This window comes from Salmo salar, chromosome 17 (assembly GCF_965601325.2).
Source record: "Salmo salar chromosome 17, fSalSal1, whole genome shotgun sequence".
Classification (NCBI taxonomy): Eukaryota; Metazoa; Chordata; class Actinopteri; order Salmoniformes; family Salmonidae; genus Salmo; species Salmo salar.
In genome coordinates, this window is record NC_138307.1 from 47,913,478 (window position 1) to 47,935,815 (window position 22,338).

Here is a 22,338-nt window from a genome sequence, read left to right on the forward strand (position 1 = left end):
GCAACACCCCCGGAAAGACACGATCGGTTGTGAGGGACGTATTCAAATGAAGTCCTTCTGTACGTTTTTTACTATACACACTGTATTGTGACAACATTTTGTTATTGAGCGTAATAACGTGGTTACTACCAAAGCCTCTCTCGTCTACGTTATTTATTTGTCTGTTGGCTTGGCTCCTGTATCTTTGTACCTCTCAAACTCGACTGAAGCATCATTATAATCGGCTACTTTATGAGAACGTTTCACTAGTAGCTAGCTAGCTATGTTTCATAAAAACTCAACTATCAACTACTGTATACTGTTAGATACATTTAAAAAAGTGCTGATAAAATATGTCTCCCAATAAAGTTTTTTTTGTTGTCGCTCTAATTTTACTGGACAAAGTGAATTGTGTCGGTGGTTCAAGGTGAGTTTGACAGCTAGCTAGCTAGCTAACGTTAGCTTCGTTAACACTTTTACAGATGTACTTGTTGACAGTCTGGGTGGAACGAGTTTTAGAAAACCTGCTTGTTTGCAAATATTCAACGTTAACTTTCTATTTCGTTGTCAGATAACATTACAACTGTTACATAACTGTTACTATTTAACAAAAATATTCTATTGACCTCCTTTTTAATATCAATTTTAACTTGATTTTCCATTATGAATATTAACGTTACAGGAACCGGTTTATGATGAGAAATGACATGAAAAAGCAGAGGATAAATAAGGTACCATATTGTATATATTATAATAAAGTATATGTGACATGATAATACATATGCCAACATTTTATCAGGAATTCTTTGAAAAGAAGAAAATGCAGAGAAAGATGAAAACCTTAGGAATACCAAACTCTCCTGAAGGAGCCAGCTCTGGAAGTATGTACCTAGTGACTTTATTCATAGTAAACCAGATTGCTGCAAAGAAAGAAAACAATGGTGAGTTCAGACAGACATCTATAGATTATGGATAAATACTAATAACATTGAAAAAGGATCCCACCCACAACAATAACTTAGTTTGTTCCAGATCAGCCAAAGGTAACTCGCATCACTGATGATAAGGGAGGACCCAAGTCGATGAGGGAGGGGTCCCTGGAGTTACCCATGAGCCCTGGCTCCCCATCAGTCGTTCTCTTTTGAGAGACAGCCTTTGTACAGGCATGGTTATATATATCAAGCAATTATAGAATCATTCTAGGAGGAAACGTCATCTTTAATGACATTCAAGTATTTGTATTAATGGTACTGTACAACTGATGTATTTTAGTGTCCAGGCTGCTAGAAAGAGAAAGCACTGCCTTCCTGATGAATTCAAGTGTAGACAGGTCAGTCACGTTTACTCACACTGATTCGTCTTTTCTGACAACACAAATACATCACCTTACATCAGTAGTACTCTTTTTACCATATTTCTGAACCTACAGACACAGTAAGCTTTATGGAAATGATGACTCAACCTTGTGACATTTGGGTGGTTCATTGATTGTTGCTCTCAGATCTCACCAGGGCTGGAGTCAAACATGTCAGACACCAGTACGTCAGACTACCAGCAACACATCCAGGAGAAGGGGCTCACCCTGAGCATCGTCGTCAGTCTACTCCTCAGGGGCAGGCCTGTTCTCCCTCCAACAGAGAGCACAGGTCCAGCCAAAGCCACACTGCTCCCCTAGGCCACCCTGGGATATCTCCACCTCAGAGCAACCACAGGTATTCATTCAAATACTTTCATAGTAACAGTATTCTTTAATTTGGAATGGATTTAACCTCATCTCTACCCCACAAACACATGCAACAAAGACAAATGAGTGTGCATTCATTCCACTATATTAACAGTTTTGTTAAGTAAAGAAAAAGTATAACTGAAACCTAATGGATATTTGATTTTGTAGTTTAGACCTTTCTCTCAGCCAGGAGGAAGGAGAGAGTGTGCCTCGTGGGCCACAGCCCCCCCCCCCCCCCCCCAGTATCCAACTGAACTGAAATATCAAAGATGTGTTTTTACCTGAAAATGTAATTATTTTCTTTATCCATCTTCTGTTCATACATTATTGAGATTGACAACCCCCCCTGAACTGATTATTTTCTTCTTCCTGATATCCATTGCTGTATTGATTACATCTGTGAAGATAGTTAATATTTCCATAACTTGTGCAGTGACTAATGGGGTATGCATCTGCCTACCCAGTAGCACAGAGACCAGAGACCATGCCATGCACATAGTGGGGTTCTCTATCCACCAATTGTATGGCAAAGACCACACCTTGGAGTTCTCTCTCAAAAATCAGACAATGGAGTTCTCCGTCAACCAAATAGATAGTGAAGAGCAACACAACACTATGAGACATGTTTTTGCAGAAAGTTTGTCAACCTCTACTGACATACAGTACCAGTCAAAAATTTGGACACACCTACTCATTCCATGTTTTTTCTTTACTTTTACATTGCAGAATAATAGTGAAGACATCAAAACTATGAAATATCACATATGGAATCATGTAGTAACCAAAAAAGTGTTAAACAAATATTTGAGATTCTTCAATGGAGCCACCCTTTGCCTTGATGACAGCTTTGCACACTCTTGGTATTCTCTCAACCAGCTTCACCATATGCGTTATTTCATAGTTTTGGTGTCTACACTATTATTCTACAATGTATAAAATAGTAAAAATAAAGAAAAACCCTTGAATGAGTAAGTGTGTCCAAGCTTTTGACTGGTACTGTATGTACGTCAATTCATCCCAGCAGCTAATTTTAAGAAGAGTATGCCTAAGATATACCTCAAGGAGGAAGTACCGACAACGTCTACCAGAGATGTGAATTAATCACAGAGCTGAGGCCCTGAACCGGATTTCTTGAGGTAATTACAGGCAGCAGCTTTACGATATAATACAGTACCATTTAGCAGACGGTTTTATCCAAAGCGACTTAGAGTCATGCGTGCAAACATTTTACATAAGGGTGATCCTGGAAATTGAACCCACTATCCTGGCGTTGCAAGTACCATGCTTTACCAACTGAGCCACAGGACCTGATTAGGGTATGATAATAGGTAAAGGTAAGTCTAAATGTGTTAATATGGTGAAGGCTAGCCTGTTTCATTGTTACGTCTGTATTCCAACAGGTTTCCAACTGCACTGATGTCAGCTCATGTAAGTTTCCACACTATATTCAAAATCATCTGCTGTTCACCATCTATCTGACACTGATAGTCTGAGTCCCAAATGGCACCCTATCCCCTATATCGTGCCACATGAGGAATAATAGGGTGTCATTTGGGACGCAGCCTGGTGGAGACTTACCTGCAGATGTGTCTTCAGCTTGTCCTGGAAACACTCATCATGGTCCTAAGGAATGCTGTGAATCATCGCCCAGTTACTCTCCAAGAGGAGGTTGCTTTAGTTCACACTTTGATGGTGACGTAAGTAAACAACAGATAATACCGTTTACATGTGCTTTGGTTAATGTACTGTAAGGGGATGCTTTGATTTCCCATAGATCACATAGGCCTACCATGACTGACTTGTAATTCATTATTTGTAACACTACATTTAGTTGCTCTTATAAGTCTGTGTAATTACTGTTTAATAACATGTTGTTACATAGTTATGCACTTTGCATTTACATGGTAATATCAACATATTTCTTAGCCTGAGTCCCAGATCTGTTTGTGCTGTCTTGTCAACTCCATTGCTGTCACGTAGTGTGACAATGGCAGCAATGGAGTTGACAAGACAGCACAAACAGCTCTGGGACTCAGGCTACATATTTTCATAGTAATCTTTAAATGTCATATCAGGAGGTGGAGGATTATCACCAGTGTCAACAGGGTGGATCCTCTAAGTCACACTCAGAGAGGTCCTGTATTGAAGAGATCCCTGTCCTCAGCCAGGCCTCATCACTTTGGAACACACAACAAAGGGGTCACCATCAGTCTCAACCCAGACCTTACACCCCACCCACTAGGCCTCAATGCACAGGGAATTGTGGAAACGACCAGAGAGATCATAAAGACCAGAGAGCGTTGGAGAGCTCCGGCTACACTGAGAGACGGTCAGGCTGTGTAGTTACAGATGACAGTAACAGCCAGGTTAGGGTTATAGGCGATCAGTATGTCCCACCTCGTCCTCTGTCTGAATCACAGAGCTCTGAGGTCCACCAACAAAAAATGGCAGCCACCAGAACACAAGAAACACGAGAAATGGAGACACAGACTGTCACCAACATCACCTCGAAATGTCTAACATCGGATGTTTCAACTCAGTGCAGTTTCTGGACTTGAGTGTAAAGAGAACAACCTCGTGGACTCTGAATCCCACAACAATTCTGCTTACAATGTCATACCGACCCCAACCACCAGAAGGCAGTCCAGTCACAGAGATGAGTCTATGAGACAACAGACAGACAGAGCATTGTCAGACAGATCTAGGAGGGAGGGAGAAGAGCACACGCCCTGGAGAAAATCAACAGCCAGAGAGCTCAAGGCTGGACCTGGGCACCACCCATCAATCATCTCTTTAAACAAGTGTCGTAACACTAACACTGAGAGTAGAGTGTATTCAGAGACCCACTACCTCTGTACTAGACGCTCCCCTCGTCACCAATGATGTAAAAAGTATGAATAGCAAATGTTTGATGTAATTAACAATTCAGTGTAGCCGAATATAGACAAATCAATGCAAACAACTTCATATGTGGTGTAATTTATCATAGATAATCGATTGAAAGTAAAGCTAATGAATGGGTGTAATAAGCACACGTTATACTGCAATTATATTTACTCTGATCTGTATATGTTGACATTCTTCCGTACAGTTTGTTGCAGTTTTCTTACGGACCAAGAATCATTATGGTGGTATTTTTTTGTATTTTCAGTGGTATTTTGGAAATGGATGTTGCTCCCTAATGATGTTTTTCTCTCTTCCATCCAGACTTGAGAGGTAAGCAGCTGCAGCATAGAGGACAGGAAGAAGAATAAGAGGTGCAGGACCCTGTTCAGAATGTTCCTCTTAGAGAAGACCTTCCAGATGAGAGAGAGGAGAAAAGGAGAGGGAGAGCAGAGGAGAGGGAGGAGGTCACTGCTGAGAGCATAGTTAACAGGCTTTCAGAGGAGGTTGAGACACTTCAGGAAATAGCAGACATTCTGCTCATGCTGAAGCAGAGGAAAAAGATTAGTGAAACGTGAAGGAGAGGAGAGAGGTGGGGAGGACAGGAGAGGAGGGGAGGTAAAATCCCGAAGTATCCCTTTAAGAGTTGTGAACAACACTAGCAACTACATCCCTTTACCACAGGATCTGTTTCTGCATATTTAAACATTTATAACAATGCCCTTGGGATTCTACATTAAAACGAAAGCTAGACATTGCAAGATAATTACTTTATTTATTTTTCCCCGATACATATTCAAGTGTTCAAGATTCTCATGAATATATTTACTTTGATAGAATATAAATTCTAGTAAAACATTTACAGCAACAATAATCAAATGTATACTATACAGCGCTGGATAAATATTTGTTTTAAATCTTCACTAGTTCTTCTTCATAACCTAGAATAGAAACACTGCATTTAATTTGTTTTCACATAGAAAAAATTGCACCCGTTCACCATAAACACATTGGATGACCCCATTTAGGAATTAAAGCAAAGAAGGCAATATAATAATAACACAATGGGTTTGTCAAGCGGTTGTGACCGTCTTAAAATCAAAGTGCATTCTAAAATCACAACACATCAAATAACTTGTTTGACACTATCTCATTTACATGTTTGTTACATGACGACAATGTTGTCGCCTCTGTGAAGGGGATGTGCAATAAAGTGTTGTTTCTCTAAAAAACTAACTATCTGTGATAATAAAAGCAAAAAGTTATTCTGTCTTCAAGTGAACCCCCAGTTTAGTCTACCTATAGTATCCTCTCTTTTCTAATCACATTTCTAATCAAATACTCAAATATTGATAATAAATACTCAATAATCCAATATTGATACTGTTGTTCCAATGAACTGGCAAAACACATCTAGTGATACCTTGAAATGCTGTCATTTCATTTCAGTCTAAAGAAAATCCTATTTGAATTCACAATAGTAGCTATCTATATTGTTTTGTCACAGACAATAATACACAGACATATTCTCAACGACGTTATGTTGACCACTTTCAACGAGAGTCTGCTACACACAAATCTTGTACTCAAGTACTCAACTAAAAACGTGTCACCTTACATAGTTTAACGATATATAAAATGACATTAGCAAGTACAGTACAGTACAGTACTCCTCGAACCTTTAGAAGATGAGAACCCCAGCTCTTTCACGTGAAGAGTATGCATTGCGATTTGTACGTAAGGCTGTGGAGGAAGACACAACATAAAATGGAGACAAAATAAGACATTCTTTCTGACATTGTTTTCCCAAAGAGCAACTATTGTGTGTAACATTAACTGACTAAACTGTCCATTTCAATGTATGGGTATTCTCTCTGATGGACTGAGTAACCCAATGAATAGTCTAGTCTACATTTATCAATAAAAACATTTGTGCAACTTCTGAAAAAAAAATGCTATCATCACGCTGGCTGGCCATATAGTCAACTCCTTCATACATTTCACTTCAGTACAGGCACCGACATCATGGGTAAAATACATTGGAATAAATAACATAATTCATAAGTTTACTAATGACAAAACAGAGACAGGTCGTGTGCTACTGTAGCTTTACAACCAACATGATTAAACAAACTGCAAAGCAAGACTGAACTTCATCATCAGACGGAGACCAGGTTGCATCCCAAATGGCATGCTATTCCCTTTATAGTGCACTACTTTTGACCAAGGCCCATAAGGCTCTAGTTAAAAGTAGTGCACTATATAGGGAATAGGGTGCCATTTGGGACGTAGAGCCCAGGTGTACTACTAGTGTCTGACACCCCATTTGTGATGCTACAGACAAGCTGAGACAATATTGTACTGAGTTGTGTTTCATATAGAAAGGCATACTGGTATCAACAATATATATTTCAACCCCTCGCTCTGAATTTAACACTTTTGGTGGATGTTTGGCCTCCTACAATAAGGTTTTGTTGTGAAGAGGTTGTATCTCTAATCATATGGTTTTATTTTACATTTTAGTAATTTAGCAGACACTCTTATCCAGAGCAACTTACAGTAGTGAATGCATACATTTCATACATTTTTTTTCCAGTACTGGTCCCCCGTGGGAATCGAACCCACAACCCTGGCATTGCAAACACCATGCTCTACCAACTGAGCCACACAGGACCTTTTATGAGAGGAAAATGGCAATAGTTAATCGTTAATCGTAGTTGGTCTGCCTCACATATATGGAAATTCATAATAATGCGACAGATGAACAGTAAAATGGATGTCTAAATGCTGAGGATAAATATGAACGTAATGTATGCTTAATACTTTTCACATGATGGTTTTCAAATCAAAAAGAAGATTCTCATCAAACTATAGATGTATCTACAACATTACATAGGCAAAATCAAATGTGTAAGTAACTCATGTGTTATAAATAGCTACCCTGTCCGTGAAAAAGATGGAGCAATGTAACCTACGTGACTGTGAGGCAAACCAGAGAACAGGACTCGGGGAGGATGCAGATCAGAGGCTGTATGTACATGTATCAAGCTTCCTGTCCATGTAATATTATTTACTATGATCTAAAAGGCTAAACTGATCCTAAATCAACACTCCTACTCTGAGTCACTTGATACACACTTTCTGGGATGAGAGAACAGGGACAATATCCAGGGCCAAAGTTACAAACTAGACTGGGCTACTTTAGCCTGGTCTCAGATCTGTTTGTGCTCTTGCCAACTCCATGGCTGTCATCATCAAGCCATTATTTGGCATGACAATGAGTGACAGTGAGTTGGCAAGAAAGCACAAACAGACTGGCACACAGGCTAGGGCTACTCCACGTCGGAGGCATCGTTGTCAGAGAGGTGGTAGTTGCTCCCCTTCACCCTGATGTACTCCACCTGCCGGTCCTCATCAGAGTCCGTGGCCCCGCAGGAGCACAGCTGGTTGTCGAACAGGGACTCAATCTCCTCCAGCCTCCGGCCCTTAGTCTCAGGAAGACAGCCGTAGATGAAGAAGAACCCAAGCAGAGCCAGGCTGGAGTAAAGGAAAAACGCTCCTGGGAAATAACAATCACAACAAATACACAATCAACAACACATCGTCTGTCAGTCATTATTAGGGCCTACAGTTTTTCCCTGACTACCGTACATGACTTGACCAGGAAAGGCCCAGAGGTTTTCCTGTACTGACAGCAGAGTTCAGTTCTAGTCTGCAACAGTGTACAATTCTGTCAAACACTATCCAGTATCTGCTGCACATTATTAAATGACAGCAAGTAATCAAACATGATGAAACTATATTCATTACACATTGAGCCTATCATAAGATACCTCAAGTCTCTAGACTAATCAATGTCCAACAAAGGTCAGATCCTGCAGTGAAAGCAGGCCTGCTGTTCAGGTTGATTGATCAAGGATGTCCTGTAAGGGGTTATTGATCAGTGATTAGCTGGTCTGTACCGTAGTAGGTGAGGGACTGGGCCACGTGAAGGAAGATGTGTCTGTGTTACCGTAATAGGTGAGGTTCTGAGCCACATGGAGGAAGGTGAGGGAGACCAGGAAGTTAAAGATCCAGTTGACTCCAGCTGAACAGGCGTTCCCTGTGCTCCGGGCCCACAGGGGGTAAATTTCTGAGTTGATTGTCCATGGCATCGGACCCATACCTGGAAGGAGAGGGATGACACAGGGCATACGATAGCTCTACAGTACAGTAACCACCCCTCAGTATGCAAACGAATCGAGACTTATATACAGTAAGCACACAAATCAAACCTTTGAGCAAGTATCCCAAATGACATCAATGCATGGTTAACACCAAACTTGAAATGAGATATCACATTTTCTAACTCTGCAATTCTTTAGTTAGTAGTTGCCCCACAGTAAAAGTGAAATACAACATAAACTGAATCTCTACATAGATCAGTGTTGTCTCTCTCACCTGGGGCGAAGAAAGCCAGATAGAGAACAAGACCAAGTAGGACTACCCAGGAGTAGGAGGTGGGACAGTAGTTATAGGCCCAGTACGTATGGACTCTCAGCTGGGTCGAGTTGGAACACCTAGAATAACATGGTACAAGACAGTTATTGTATTGTAGCAACAGTAGCTATGTTATGGATGGAGGGGTACTATGAATACAGAATTATAGAAGAACCACTTCTCAAGCCTTCTTCAAGGAGTCTTATTCAACTCCATCCACTAACCCCCTCCATCCCCTTCACAAACGCACAACGCATAAACCCACACACAGAGCGCATTCTATAACTCACCTGCCCCCTGCTGCCCTATGCACAAACACACACTCTCTCCCTCCCCTTAGTGCCTCCTGTAGCTCACCTGCCCCAGGCTGCCTTCTCTGTGGAGGCTGTATTGACAGGTACACAGGATGAGGCGAACAGAGCCGTGCTGTTCTCACGGTAACAGAAGCCACACGCCGGGTCCAGCATACACGGCTCACACAGCCTGGGATCACAGAGGAGGATTGGACAGAGATGTCACAAACAGAGACCAGATCCTTGAGGAGGTATAACGGAACACATTTCCTCTCTGTGAATGGAGAAGATGCTATCTTTAGCTCTTTACTCTGATAACTTGAGAATAATCTATGTGTGTGTGTGAGAGCATGTATTTATGTGTGTGTTATGTGTGCGCATCCATGTGCGTGCATGCGTGAGAGTGTAGTGCGGCGAGCATAGGGCAGACCCATTTCGGAGAGTGTGTTCATTCACAGAGAGAGTAGCTCTAATGACAGAACAGCAGACCCATTCCACCTGCATTAAAGACAAGTCTGTCTTGTTTGTTGCAGCTGTGAGTGACGAGAGAGTGCAGGTAAATATACACTGAGTGTTCAAAACATTAGGAACACCTTCCTAATATTGAGTTTCACCCCATTTTGCCCTTATAACAACCTCAATTCGTCAGGGCATGGACTTTACAAGGTATCAAAAGCGTTCCACTGGGATGCTGGTCCATGTTGACTGCAATGCCTCCCACAGTAGTGTCAAGTTGGCTGGATGTCCTTTGGTTGGTGAATCATTCTTGATACACACGGGAAACTGTTGAATGTGAAAACCCCAGGAGGGTTGCAGTTCTTGACACACTGTACCTGGCACCTCCTACCATACCCCGTTCCAAGGCGCTTATGGTGCATTTAGAAAGTATTGAGACCCATTTACTTTTTCCACATTTTGTTACATTACAGCCTTATTCTAAAATGGATTAAAAAAAATCCTCAGCAATCTACACACATTACCCCATAATGACATAGTGAAAAAAGTTTTTTAGAAATGTTTGCTAATTTATTAAAATTAAAAAACATACCTTATTTATATAAGTATTCAGACCCTTTGCTATGAGACTCAAAATTCAGCTCAGATGCATCCTGTTTCCATTGATCAGCCTTGAGATGTTTCTACAACTTGATTGGAGTCCACCTGTGGTAAATTCAATTGATTGGACATGATTTGGAAAGGCGCACACCTTTCTATATAAGATCCCACAGTTGACAGTGCATGTTAGAGCAAAAACCAAGCCATGAGGTCAAATTAATTTTCTGTAGAGCTCGAGGCACAGATCTGGGGCTGGGAAATGTCTGCAGCATTGATAGTCCCCAAGAACACAGTGGTCTCTATCATTCTTAAATTGAAGAAGTTTGGAACCACCTCTTCCTAGAGCTGGCCACCCGGCCAAACTGAGCATTCGAGGGAGAAGGGCCTTGGTCAGAGAGGTGACCAAGAACCCAATGGTCACTCTGACAGAGCTCTAGAGTTCCTCTATGGAGATGGGAGAACCTTCCAGCAGCCCTCCACCAATCATGCCTTTATGGTAGAGTGGCCAGACGTAAGCCACTCCTCAGTAAAAGGAAGATGACAGCCTGCTTGGAGTTTGCCAAAAGGCACCAAAACAAGATTCTCTGGTCTGATGAAACCGAGATTGAACTCTTTAGCCTGAATGCCAAGTGTCACGTCTAGAGGAAACCTGGCACCATCCCTACGGTGAGGCATGGAGACAGCACCATGCTGTGGGGATGATTTTCAGCGGCAGGGACTGGGAGACTAGTCAGGATCGAGGGAAAGATGAATGGAGCAAAGTACAGAGAGATCCTTGATGATCCTTGACTCTGCTCCAGAGCACTCAGGATCTCAGACTAGGGCGAAGGTTCACCTTCCAATAGGACAACAACCCTAAGCACACAGCCAAGACAACACAGGAGTGGCTTCGGGACAAGTCTCTGAATGTCCTTGATTGGCCCAGCCAGAGCCTGGACTTGAACCCGATCGAACATCTCTGGAGATACCTGAAAATAGCTTCCAGCAACGCTCCCCATCCAACCTGACAGAGCTTGAGAGGATCTGCAGAGATTTCACCTTTATATAACCAGGTAGGCCAGTTGAGAACAAGTTCTCATTTACAACTGCTACCTGGCCAAGATAAAGCAAAGTAGTGCGACAAAAACAACAACACAGAGTTACACATGGGATAAACAAACGAACAGTCAATAACACAATACAAAAATCTGTAAACAGTTTGTGCAAATGAAGTAAGGATGTAAGGCAATAAATAGGCCATAGTGGCGAAGTAATTACAATTTAGCAATTAAACACTGGAGTGATAGATGTGCAGATGAGGATGTGCAAGTAGAAATACTGGTGTGCAAAAGAGCAGAAAAACAAAAACAAATATGGGATGAGGTAGGTAGTTGGTTGGATGGGCTATTTACAGATGGGCTGTGTACAGTTGCAGCAATCGGTAAGCTACTCAGACAGCTGATGCTTAAAGTTAGTGAGAGAGATATAAGTCTCCAACTTCAGTGATTTTTCAATTCGTTCCATTTATTGGCAGCAGAGAACTGGAAGGAAAAGTGGGAAAAAAGATGTTGGCTTTGGGGATGACCAGTGAATATACCTGCTGGAGCGCGTGCTATGGGTGGGTGTTGCTATAGTGACCAGTGAGCTGAGATAAGGCGGAGCTTTACCTAGCAAAGATGACCTGGAGCCAGTGGGTTTGGCGACGAATATGTAGCGAGGACCAGCCAACGAGAGCATACAGGTCGCAGTGGTGGGTAGCATATGGGGCTTTGGTGACAAAACGGATGGCACTGTGATAGACTGCATCCAATTTGCTGAGTAGAGTGTTGGAGGCTATTTTGTAAATGACATCGCCGAAGTCAAGGATCGGTAGGATAGTCAGTTTTACGAGGGTATGTTTGGCAGCATGAGTGAAGGAGGCTTTGTTGCGAAATAGGAAGCCGAATCAAGATTTTATTTTGGATTGGAGATGCTTAATAAGAGTCTGGAAGGAGAGTTTACAGTCTAGCCAGACACCTAGGTATTTATAGTTGTCCACATATACTAAGTCAGAACCGTCCAGAGTAGTGATGCTAGTTGGGCGGGTGGGTGCGGGCATCGATCGGTTGAAGAGCATGCATTTCATTTTACTAGCATTTAAGAGCACATAAAGAGCAGGCCACAGAAGTGGTGTGGTGTGCCAAGCTTGTAGCATCAGGTGTGCCAAGCTTGTAGCATCATACCCAAGAAGACTCAATGCTGTAATCTCTGCCAAAGGTGCTTCAACAAAGTACTGAGTAAAGGGTCTGAATACTTATGTAAATGTGATATATCTGGTTATAACTTGTGTCCTCCCCTTCATCAACACTGATTGAAGTGTAACATCAATAAGGGAACATAGCTTTCACCTGGATTCACCTGGTCAGTCTATGTCATGGAAAGAGCAGGTGTTCCTGTTTTGTACACTCAGTCTACATGCCAGTGTGTAAATTAGGACAGAGAGTAGCACAGTCTTTCAGAAGGCAGACAGGGTCTCTTTCTCTTTCTCGTTCACTCTATCTATCTCTCTACATAATTTCTATGAACAGAGACCCAACCCCTGTTGCACTGTCGCAAATGGAATCTGTTGCTGCAGTTAAAATGAACCCCTGATAGAATAAAAAAACGCACAGAGATTGGAATAATCTGCTAGGTAAGTGTTCAGAAACATGTACAGCATGTACAATTAGATCGCATAATAACATGAATTTAGTCCTAGATGGAAGAATAGGAAAATGTATTAAGAAACAAACCCACACACACTATTGGTCCTGTAAAATGTTCATTTGTATTTGTATTTATTATGGATCCCCATTAGTTGCTGCAAAGTCAGCAGCTACTCTTCCAGGAGTCCAGAAAAAACAAGGCAGTTATACATTTTAAAAACATTACAATACATTCATAAGAGATTCCACAACATATTAAGTGTGTGCCCTCAGGCCCCTACTCTACAACCACATATCTATAATGTGTGTGTATAGTGCGTATGTTATCATGTGTTTGTATGCATGTGTCTATGTTTGTGTTGCTTCACAGTCCCTATTGTTCCATACGGTGTATTTTTAACCAGTTTTTTTTTATTTAATTTTACTGCTTGCATGAGTTACTTGATGTGGAATAGAGTTCCATGTAATATTGTGCGCCTCCCATAGTCTGTTCTGGAATTGGGGACAGTAAAGAGACCTCTGGTGGCATGTCTTGTGGGGTATGCATTGGTGCATTCAACATGTCAATACCTCTCACAAATACAAGTAGTGATGAAGTCAATCTCTCCTCAACATTGAGCCAGGAGAGATTGGCATGTATATTATTAATGTTAGCTCTCTGTGTACATCCAAGGGCCAGCCATGCTGAGCCAACCACTGACTGAACAGTAGTCCAGGTGTGTTGATAATGCTGTTAAGAATACAGAGCAGCGCTATAATATAGACAGACTTCTCCCCATCCTAGCTACTTTTGTATCAATATGTTTACAATCCAGGGTTACTACAAGCAGTTTAGTCTCCTCAACTCGCTCAATTTCCACATTATTCATTACAAGATTTAGTTGAGGTTTAGGGTTTAGTGAATGATTTGTAATACAATGCTTTAAGTTTTTGAAATATTTAGGACTAACATATTCCTTGCCAGCCATTCAGTGTTGCTATCATTTTAGTCGCTGTGGTAGCTGTCATGTATAGTGTTGAGTCATCCGCATACATAGACACACTGGCTTTACTCAAAGCCAGTGGCATGTCATTAGTAAAGATTTGTTTTAAAAGAAAGGGGCCTATACAGCTGCCCTGGGGAATTCCTGATTCTACCTGGATTTTGTTGGAGAGGCTTCCAATAAAGAACACCCTCATTAGTGACCATGTTTCAATTCATGGTGGCTCAGGTTCATTTTTTTACACCTGCACTTAACAATAAAGTGATGTACATATGTCAATGTTAACTTCAGATTTTTTTTTCTTCATTTTTACCCCCCCTTTTCTCCCCAATTTCGTCATATCCAATTACGAACTTGTCTCATCGCTGCAACTCCCCAACTGGCGCGGGAGAGGCGAAGGTTGAGTCATGCGTCCTCCTTAACACCCACCCGCTTAACCCGGAAGCCAGCCGCCCCAATGTTAGGAAACACCGTTCAACTGACGACCGAAGTCAGCCTGCAGGTGCCCGGCCTGCCACAAGGAGTCGCTAGAGCATGATGAGCCAAGTAAAGCCTCCCCTGGCCAAACCCTCCCTTAACCCGGACGACGCTGGGCCAATTGTGTGCCACCCTATGGGACTCCCGGTCACAGCCGGTTGTGTTACAGGCTGGGATCAAACTCGTCTCTGTAGTGACACCTCAAGCACTGCGATGCAGTGCCTTAGACCCCTGCACCACACGGGAGGCACCCCATAACATGAAATGTAACCCTTATATTCAGAATAGTACGGAATACTCAGTATTGTGTTGGACAGTAGACTACAGTGCAGATAGAGTACAGTTTAATACAGTAGTAGAGTAGGGAGTACTCACAGGTGTCTGTTGCAGGTGGAGTTGACAATTGAGGGGTCAGTGGGGTGGAGGGTGACAGGAGGTGTGTGTTGGGCAGACAGCAGAAACCCAATGGCCAGCAGAGACAGACTCAGACATGTTCCTAGGAGAAAACAAATACAGTCTAACCAAACAGTGTACTGCTTTAGACATAATATGGGTTACTACTACTGTCTGTTTAGTTACATGTATTACAATTTCATGTAATACTGTAATTTCACGTAGTCCATGTAATTCCATTCAAATCTATCTGTGGAGCTAACTGTGAAACGTATACTGTGATCCAATATGCCATCTATTCACACACACTAAATGTGTCTCTGAATCATCAGAATCCATACATTTATCTTTACCCTGACCCTCTGACCCTTACCGATGATGCTCCCGAGTGTGAGTTTCCTGCGGCCAACCCTCTCCACTAGCCACACCCCCAGGAGGGTGAACAGAAAGTTGGTGAAGGCTGTGACCCCGGCCAACCAGATGGCCAGCTTGTCATCCCGCACTCCCGACATCTGCAGGATGGTGGCGCCGTAGTACCTGTACAAAGAGGAGAGGGTGTTTCATCAGTGAACAGAACCATAGAGAAAGACAGAGAATTTGGCACAGAGATATAATGTATCTCTATGGTGGTGCAGCAGTACCTGCACACAGAGGACAGGATATGGTCATCATCAATCACCACATGGCTACCATATAAAGACACTAGCTGGATGCCATGTTGATGCACAAAGACAATAGGGTGGTGGCTACTATCTGGCCATGCTGGAAAGAACAGCCAGGTAGTAATGTCCTTCTGGAATGGCCATCTACAGACTATTGAGGACAGGACAGGAAACTCAAAGTTCATTACGATTGTATGTTGTATTGCATTGGATTGTCCCTCTCATGCCAATAAAGCTTGGGAGAGCGAGATATAAGTAGGAAACAGATTGAAAGAGACAGATCACCATGTGCTAATGATTCTCTCCATAGAGAAGAGGTACACTCCATTATGTTCTTGAGTTGAGTGGCCACCAATCAACCACCGGTAAAGCAATCAACCCGAAATAGACACAATGAGCCCAGTCCCAATCCATCCACCCCATTCACTCTTGTATCTGTCTGTGTCCCAAATGGCACCCAAATCCCCAAATAGTGCACTACTTTTGACCAGGACAAAGGTAGTGCACTATTAGGGGATAGGGTACCATTTGCAACACAAACACTCTGGTGTCACTGTCTAATTAAAGTGCCACCTTTCTGCCTGGATGCTGCTGAACTCTGCTTCACTTAGGCAAATTACACCTCATCAAGCTCGACAGACAGGGCCTCTAAACATTCTCTCCTTGACATGCCTCATTTCTAGGGGACCAGGTGATATAGACGGTGGAGGAAGATACTAGTCCTGTAAAACTTGTAGACATCCAGATAGCTGCTCAAGGTAGAAGTTGCCACAGATCTTGAATAAGATTCACCTACAGTGGCTGAAAAAATATCAGACCGTATATCAGTGGTTAAGGGAAACTACACCCCTTTCTGATCAACCCTCTCCCTGCTTCACAAGGCAGCACCCCAGCCTCTGTAGAAAAGCCCTTACTCTCCAGGTTAAATGAGAAAATACAGACACTCGGAACGCAACGCAACGATTCTCACCAAAAAAGACGAGAGAGGAAAACATTCATTCAAAAGTTAAAAAATAAAAGACAATCCCTCGCTTTCTCTCTCGCTCCCTCACTTTTTCACTCATTCTCTGCAGGGAGCAGTGAATTAGCATTTTGTTTTTCAATCTCTTGAAAAGCATCTGCACCCGTCTACTCGTTTTCAAAACAAAACACTCCTTTGCATAAATCTTTCCTTTAGTTAAGTCAGCCAACATGTTTCTCAACTTCAGTCTAAATTCAATACTTCAGAGTTAAAGTACAGGTGTAAGGGGTCATGAGGACCACATACATGGTCAATAAATATAAAAATCAAGCAAAGCCTTTGAAAAAAACTGAGCCCATAGCACTGGTAATAGCCACATGCAGCGATGTAACAACATGTTAGGCGGAAGGCAACAAAGCTGCCTGATTTCTGTCTCGCCTCACAGAGGCTTTCAATCTCAGTATGCATCTGCCCACACACACACACACACCACACAGAAACACAGTATGACTGATAAAGGGGTTTGTAGTAGCAGCGGGTGTAAAAGCTCTCTGCAGTAGAGGCTCTCTAAGCTCCATCTCAGATTTGAATCAGATTGATTAAGAAGCAGCAAGGCAGGCCAGAAAGGAGGCACAGCTCACATTTAACCAGCCCAACCAGCTACCCTCTGCTCTGACAGATCATAGCAACACCACCACACCACATCCACAACAAACATGATGTAACCAGCTACACAGAGCGCTGTAAATACTACATAAGTGTACTTCGAACCCCTCCAGCACAGCATCCAAATGCTGCCATAATACAGACTATTGGGTGGTAACCACATGGTGCCAGTTAAAAATCATAGTTTCCAACAGCCAAAGTGTGTGTATCTTTAGGCTCTGGCTCCATTCCAGAAATGTGGAATAAAACATATGTATTTCTTGCGGGTGAGACCCCCTGCCAGGCCACTTGCAGAGGGAAGAATGAGCCATCCCCAGTCCCTGTTAACGATGAGGATGCAGGCTCATTCTTGGACTCTCAGGGAGCTCACAGTCCAATTATATAAATTAAACTGCCCGCAAAAACATTCTACAGGTGGTGAGATGGGCAAATGGCAATAATACTGTAGATTGTAGATAAGACCCTGTGCTAATTGAAATGTCTGTGTTCAATTTATTATTAAATGTAATACATTTTAGACCAGGGTAACTACTCTGAACTGGACACAGCTGGCAGTACAGTTGTCATTTGTCATTTCTGACATGTCTGGAAGGTCTCAGACACTCAATAAAGCTGTCATATATAAAAGCAATATTAAAATGATATGTATGACGACCGGAGCGGACGAGAAGTCTGAAGCTCTGTAGCCAAAACTATTAATCCAACACAACTAAAAAGCACCCAGACTGTATTCATGACCACAGTAAAATTCTACGTGACCGTTGAATCAGGGTTATCTCTTCTTATGCACTCTGGACAGGCTGTATCACAACCGGCATAGGCCTATATATGAGCCCAAGCCCGAAAGAAAACCTGAATGAAAATAATGATTGTGCCTTTATACAATACATAGCCTACCACATAGTACACATGGCAGAAAAACATTACAAAAATGCTGATTTAAGATATCTTTGGTACATAATTGGTCTAGCCTAATTAAACAAATTCAGAGTAGGCCTACAATTATTGTGAATTTGTATTTTATTTTGAATAGCTTAGTAATTGGGCATTTTTGTATGTTTTGATAATTAATAGGCTGACACATGACCTTTAGCTACAGAATATCTCACCACCATGCTTTTCCATCTCCTCCCCTCTCTCCTTCATTCCTTTTTCCAGTGTGCAGAGAGGGGCTGTCAACAGTTTAATGAAATAGCCCATGTTTCATTGTGAAAACATGTTTCTATCGATGTTCCCGAACAGATTTCGCTTTCCCAAATGAAACACTGGGTAGATGCAGGAATAGGGTTGGAGAGCCCATGGCATACAGAGTTTGTGCGGAATATCACCTGTCGTGCGGGAAAATAACCAGAGTAGCCTACTTGACATGAGTGAAACGAACCGGCCCCTATTCACTATTCGAGAGCATACGGATTACATTTATTTTTTCTCTTGCCCCTGTTCCTGCTCATTTGATAATGGGTCATTCTAAATTGAAAAATACATTTTACATATTATTAAAGACAATATTAAATTGAGAATACTCTGATGGGTGAAAATATGATCACTTGATGAGAGAACAACGTGTGCAGCCTGCGGCAAGGAACAGAGCACAAGCTTTTTTTGTGACTTTCTCTAATCATCAATAGCCTAAAGTCGCATTGTGCAGCCCATATATGTTTTGATTTCTAAGGCATTCTATGGTTTGTATCATTCATAACTAAAGTTGCCAAATAACTCTAAATCTAGGATATAGGACCTGTTTCAAATGATCACTTCTACGCTCAACATAGCCACTTCATATGCGGACTCTCGCTCTGAAATGGGAAAAATATCCTTTCTATTTTATTCAGCTAAGTTCAGTTATATTCTTCTTATTATAAAATAATTTAATTTAAAATAATGGCAAGGGACTTATGAGCATATCTTCTCTGCTAAATGAACAAGACTACAGTTTATGGCATGGCTCATAGCCAGATAACATACAGTAAGCCAAGTCATATTCTGAAATACATTTTCTTCATATCATAATGTTTCTTTAGACGGAACTTCCTAAAATAAATAATAGATGCACTGTGATGGTGTATATTCAATTGATTTATTAGACCTTTTTTTAAATGTAGATGTTCCAACGGTGGCATCAGCAGCTTGTTTGTGTGGAGGCCTGGAGATTATATTTTTTTAATTTAACCTTTATTTAACCAGGTAGGCAAGTTGAGAACAAGTTCTCATTTACAATTGCGACCTGGCCAAGATAAAGCAAGCAGTTTGACACATACAACCACAGAGTTACACATGAAGTAAAACAAACAAAAAACAGTCAATAATATAGTACAAAAATAAGTCTATATACAAAGAGAGCAAATGAGGTGAGATAAGGGAGGTAAAGGCAAAAAAGGCCATGATGGCGAAGTAAATACAATATAGTGTAACGGTCGTCGTAGGTAATGGACCAAGGCGCAGCGGGTTGAGTGCTCATCTTAACTTTATTTGAACACATATGAAACAACACGATCGAACAAACAGTATTGCAGGCCCCACACACACACACACACACACACACACACACACACACACCACACACACACACACACACACACACACACACACACACACACACACACACACACACACACACACACACACACACACACACACACACACACACACACACACACACACAGCTATGCAACAACAACTTCCCACAAGGGACAGGTGAAAACAGGGCTACCTAAGTACGACTCTCAATCAGCAACAACGATGTACAGCTGTTCCTGATTGAGAGCCATACCAGGCCAACACAAAGAAATACACAACATAGATAGAGCATAGAAATACACAACATAGAACATAACCAAAACCCCGGAATACTCTAAACAAACACCCCTCTACATAAACACATTTTTCAACAAACCCTGAACCACATAAAACAAATACCCCCTGCCACGTCCTGACCAAACTACAATAACCAATAACCCCTTATACTGGTCAGGACGTGACATATAGCAAGTAAAACACTGGAATGGTAGATTTGCAGTGGAAGAAAGTGCAAAGTAGAAATATAAATAATGGGGTGCAAAGGAGCAAAATAAATAAATAAATACAGTAGGGGAAGAGGTAGTTGTTTGGGCTAAATTATAGATGGGCTATGTACAGATGCAGTAATCTGTGAGCTGCTCTAACAGCTTGTGCTTAAAGCTAGTGAGGGAGATGTTTTTCCAGTTTTAGAGATTTTTGTAGTTCGTTCCAGTCATTGGCAGCAGAGAACTGGAAGGAGAGGCGGCTGAAGGAGGAATTGGCTTTGGGGGTGACCAGAGAGATGTTGCTGGAGCACGTGCTACAGGTGGGTGCTGCTATGGTGACCAGCGAGCTGAGATAAGGCGGGACTTTACTTAGCAGGGTCTTGTAGATGACCTGGAGCCAGTGGGATTGGCGACGAGTATGAAGCGAGGGCCAGCCAACGAGAGCGTACAGGTCGCAGTGGTGGGTAGCATATGGGGCTTTGGTGACAAAACGGATGGCACTGTGATAGACTGCATCCAATTTATTGAGTAGGGTGTTGGAGGCTATTTTGTAAATGACATCGCCGAAGTCGAGGATCGGTAGGATGGTCAGTTTTACGAGGGTATGTTTGGCAGCATGTCTTTTAGGCTATCGAAGTCGAAAGACCTCATGCCGCTTATGCAGATCACGTAGCTGTGTGTAATTAGCCTATGGTAATATTATTCTGTCTAATCACACACACACCCACAGAGCCTCCTCATTGGGTTAATCCACAGCTACCTGTTATTTAGATGCGCTAATTGTCCTTTTATAGTCTACTCTAAGTGTGTCAAAGTTGATGTCGTTGTGGTGTGTGTTACTGTTGCTGTTGTAGTTAATTTCAGAGACTGTTATGACTTTGTTGTGGTACTTGTTTAGTTTTTTTGACCGTCTGGTCCACCTTTCCAGGAAAAACTCTGGACCCTTAGTTGTTGTTGTTTTCTTTTAGAGGTGTGTAGGCGTCACCGTGTTGTTGGTATAGTTGAACAGGGTTGAGCAGAGTTGAGCAGTGTGTGTTCTCTATGTTTAGTAAACTCTGTCTCCGTGTGCCTCTGCGTTCAGCAGCATTAGACATGAGTGTGATAATGCATTCATCTCCTTTCAAGAGAGAAATAGGCCAGTTCCCAAGAGAGACATTTCTCTCTCTCTCTCTCTCTCTCTCTCTCTCTCTCCCTCGCTCTCTCTCTCTCTCTCTCTCTCTCTCTCTCTCTCTCTCTCTCTCTCTCCCTCGCTCTCTCTCTCTCTCTCTCTCTCTCTCTCTGAGTGCTCTTAGGCCCCTATGCTTTCTATCTCTCTTGTTTCTCTCTCTCCCTCCCCTCCTCCCTCTCTTTAATTGATATGATTACATTATTGTTACCAGTTAGTGTGCTGTCTGTGAGTATCAATGTGTTTAAGTGATTTTGCCACTGAACCCACAGTCATGAGTGGTTATTGGTTAGGGATATGATATGGTCCTCTCACTCCTCGCAGCTCACACACACACACACACACACACACACACACACACACACACACACACACACACACACACACACACACACTCACACACGCTGCTGCTTTAGCATGCACTATGTATTCAACTGCATTACCAAGACGCTACCCTACCCTACACACACACACTATCCACTATATTTGTAAATACGGTCATGCGTGACATAGCAGTAACACATTCATTATCTATACTGTATATCATATTGTGTACATATCAGGCTATTACTATGGATTCTATCTATACTATTATTATTATCATTAGTATTTTTTTTACTCTTATTATTGATATTGATTACTGTACTGCAATGTTCTGGGAGCTAGCACGCAAGCATTTTGCTGAAGTTTTTATACCTGCTGTAAACAGTGTATGTGACAAATAAAATGTTATTTGAGTTGGCACACACACACACAAGCACACACACACAAGCGCGCACACACACACACACACACACACACACACACACACACACACACACACACACACACACACACACACACACACACACACACACACACACACACACACACACACACACACACACCTCATGTCACATTGAGGCTGCCAATGCATCCATCCGCCTTAACGATCAGGCCATCATGACCTT

At 42.1% G+C, this 22,338-nt stretch overlaps 1 protein-coding gene and 1 long non-coding RNA gene across 4 annotated transcripts in view; one reads left to right on the forward strand and one right to left on the reverse strand.

Moving 5' to 3' along the window:
- Nucleotides 1–30: 30 nt before the first annotated feature.
- LOC106575985 (uncharacterized) lies at nucleotides 31–5,381 on the forward strand. Of its 3 annotated transcripts, XR_006760093.2 has the most exons (9): nucleotides 31–406; nucleotides 662–710; nucleotides 779–1,309; nucleotides 1,481–1,691; nucleotides 1,874–1,994; nucleotides 2,727–2,841; nucleotides 3,106–3,133; nucleotides 3,302–3,402; nucleotides 4,913–5,381. It is a non-coding gene; the product is annotated as an uncharacterized LOC106575985 (long non-coding RNA). The 3 variants fall into 3 exon arrangements; XR_006760091.2 differs by having other exon boundaries at nucleotides 662–1,309; XR_006760092.2 differs by lacking the exon at nucleotides 1,874–1,994 and having other exon boundaries at nucleotides 662–1,309.
- LOC106575984 (proton myo-inositol cotransporter) overlaps nucleotides 5,344–22,338 on the reverse strand; it is a 76,537-nt gene continuing 59,542 nt past the window's right edge. Inside the window, exons 5-10 of the mRNA XM_014152761.3 lie at nucleotides 15,306–15,469; nucleotides 14,915–15,035; nucleotides 9,425–9,550; nucleotides 9,029–9,147; nucleotides 8,601–8,753; nucleotides 5,344–8,147 (exon numbers count right to left, since the gene is read on the reverse strand). Coding sequence (XP_014008236.3) covers nucleotides 7,921–8,147; nucleotides 8,601–8,753; nucleotides 9,029–9,147; nucleotides 9,425–9,550; nucleotides 14,915–15,035; nucleotides 15,306–15,469 — 910 coding nt within the window. The 3' untranslated portion in view covers nucleotides 5,344–7,920. The remainder of the gene's footprint in view (nucleotides 8,148–8,600; nucleotides 8,754–9,028; nucleotides 9,148–9,424; nucleotides 9,551–14,914; nucleotides 15,036–15,305; nucleotides 15,470–22,338) is intronic.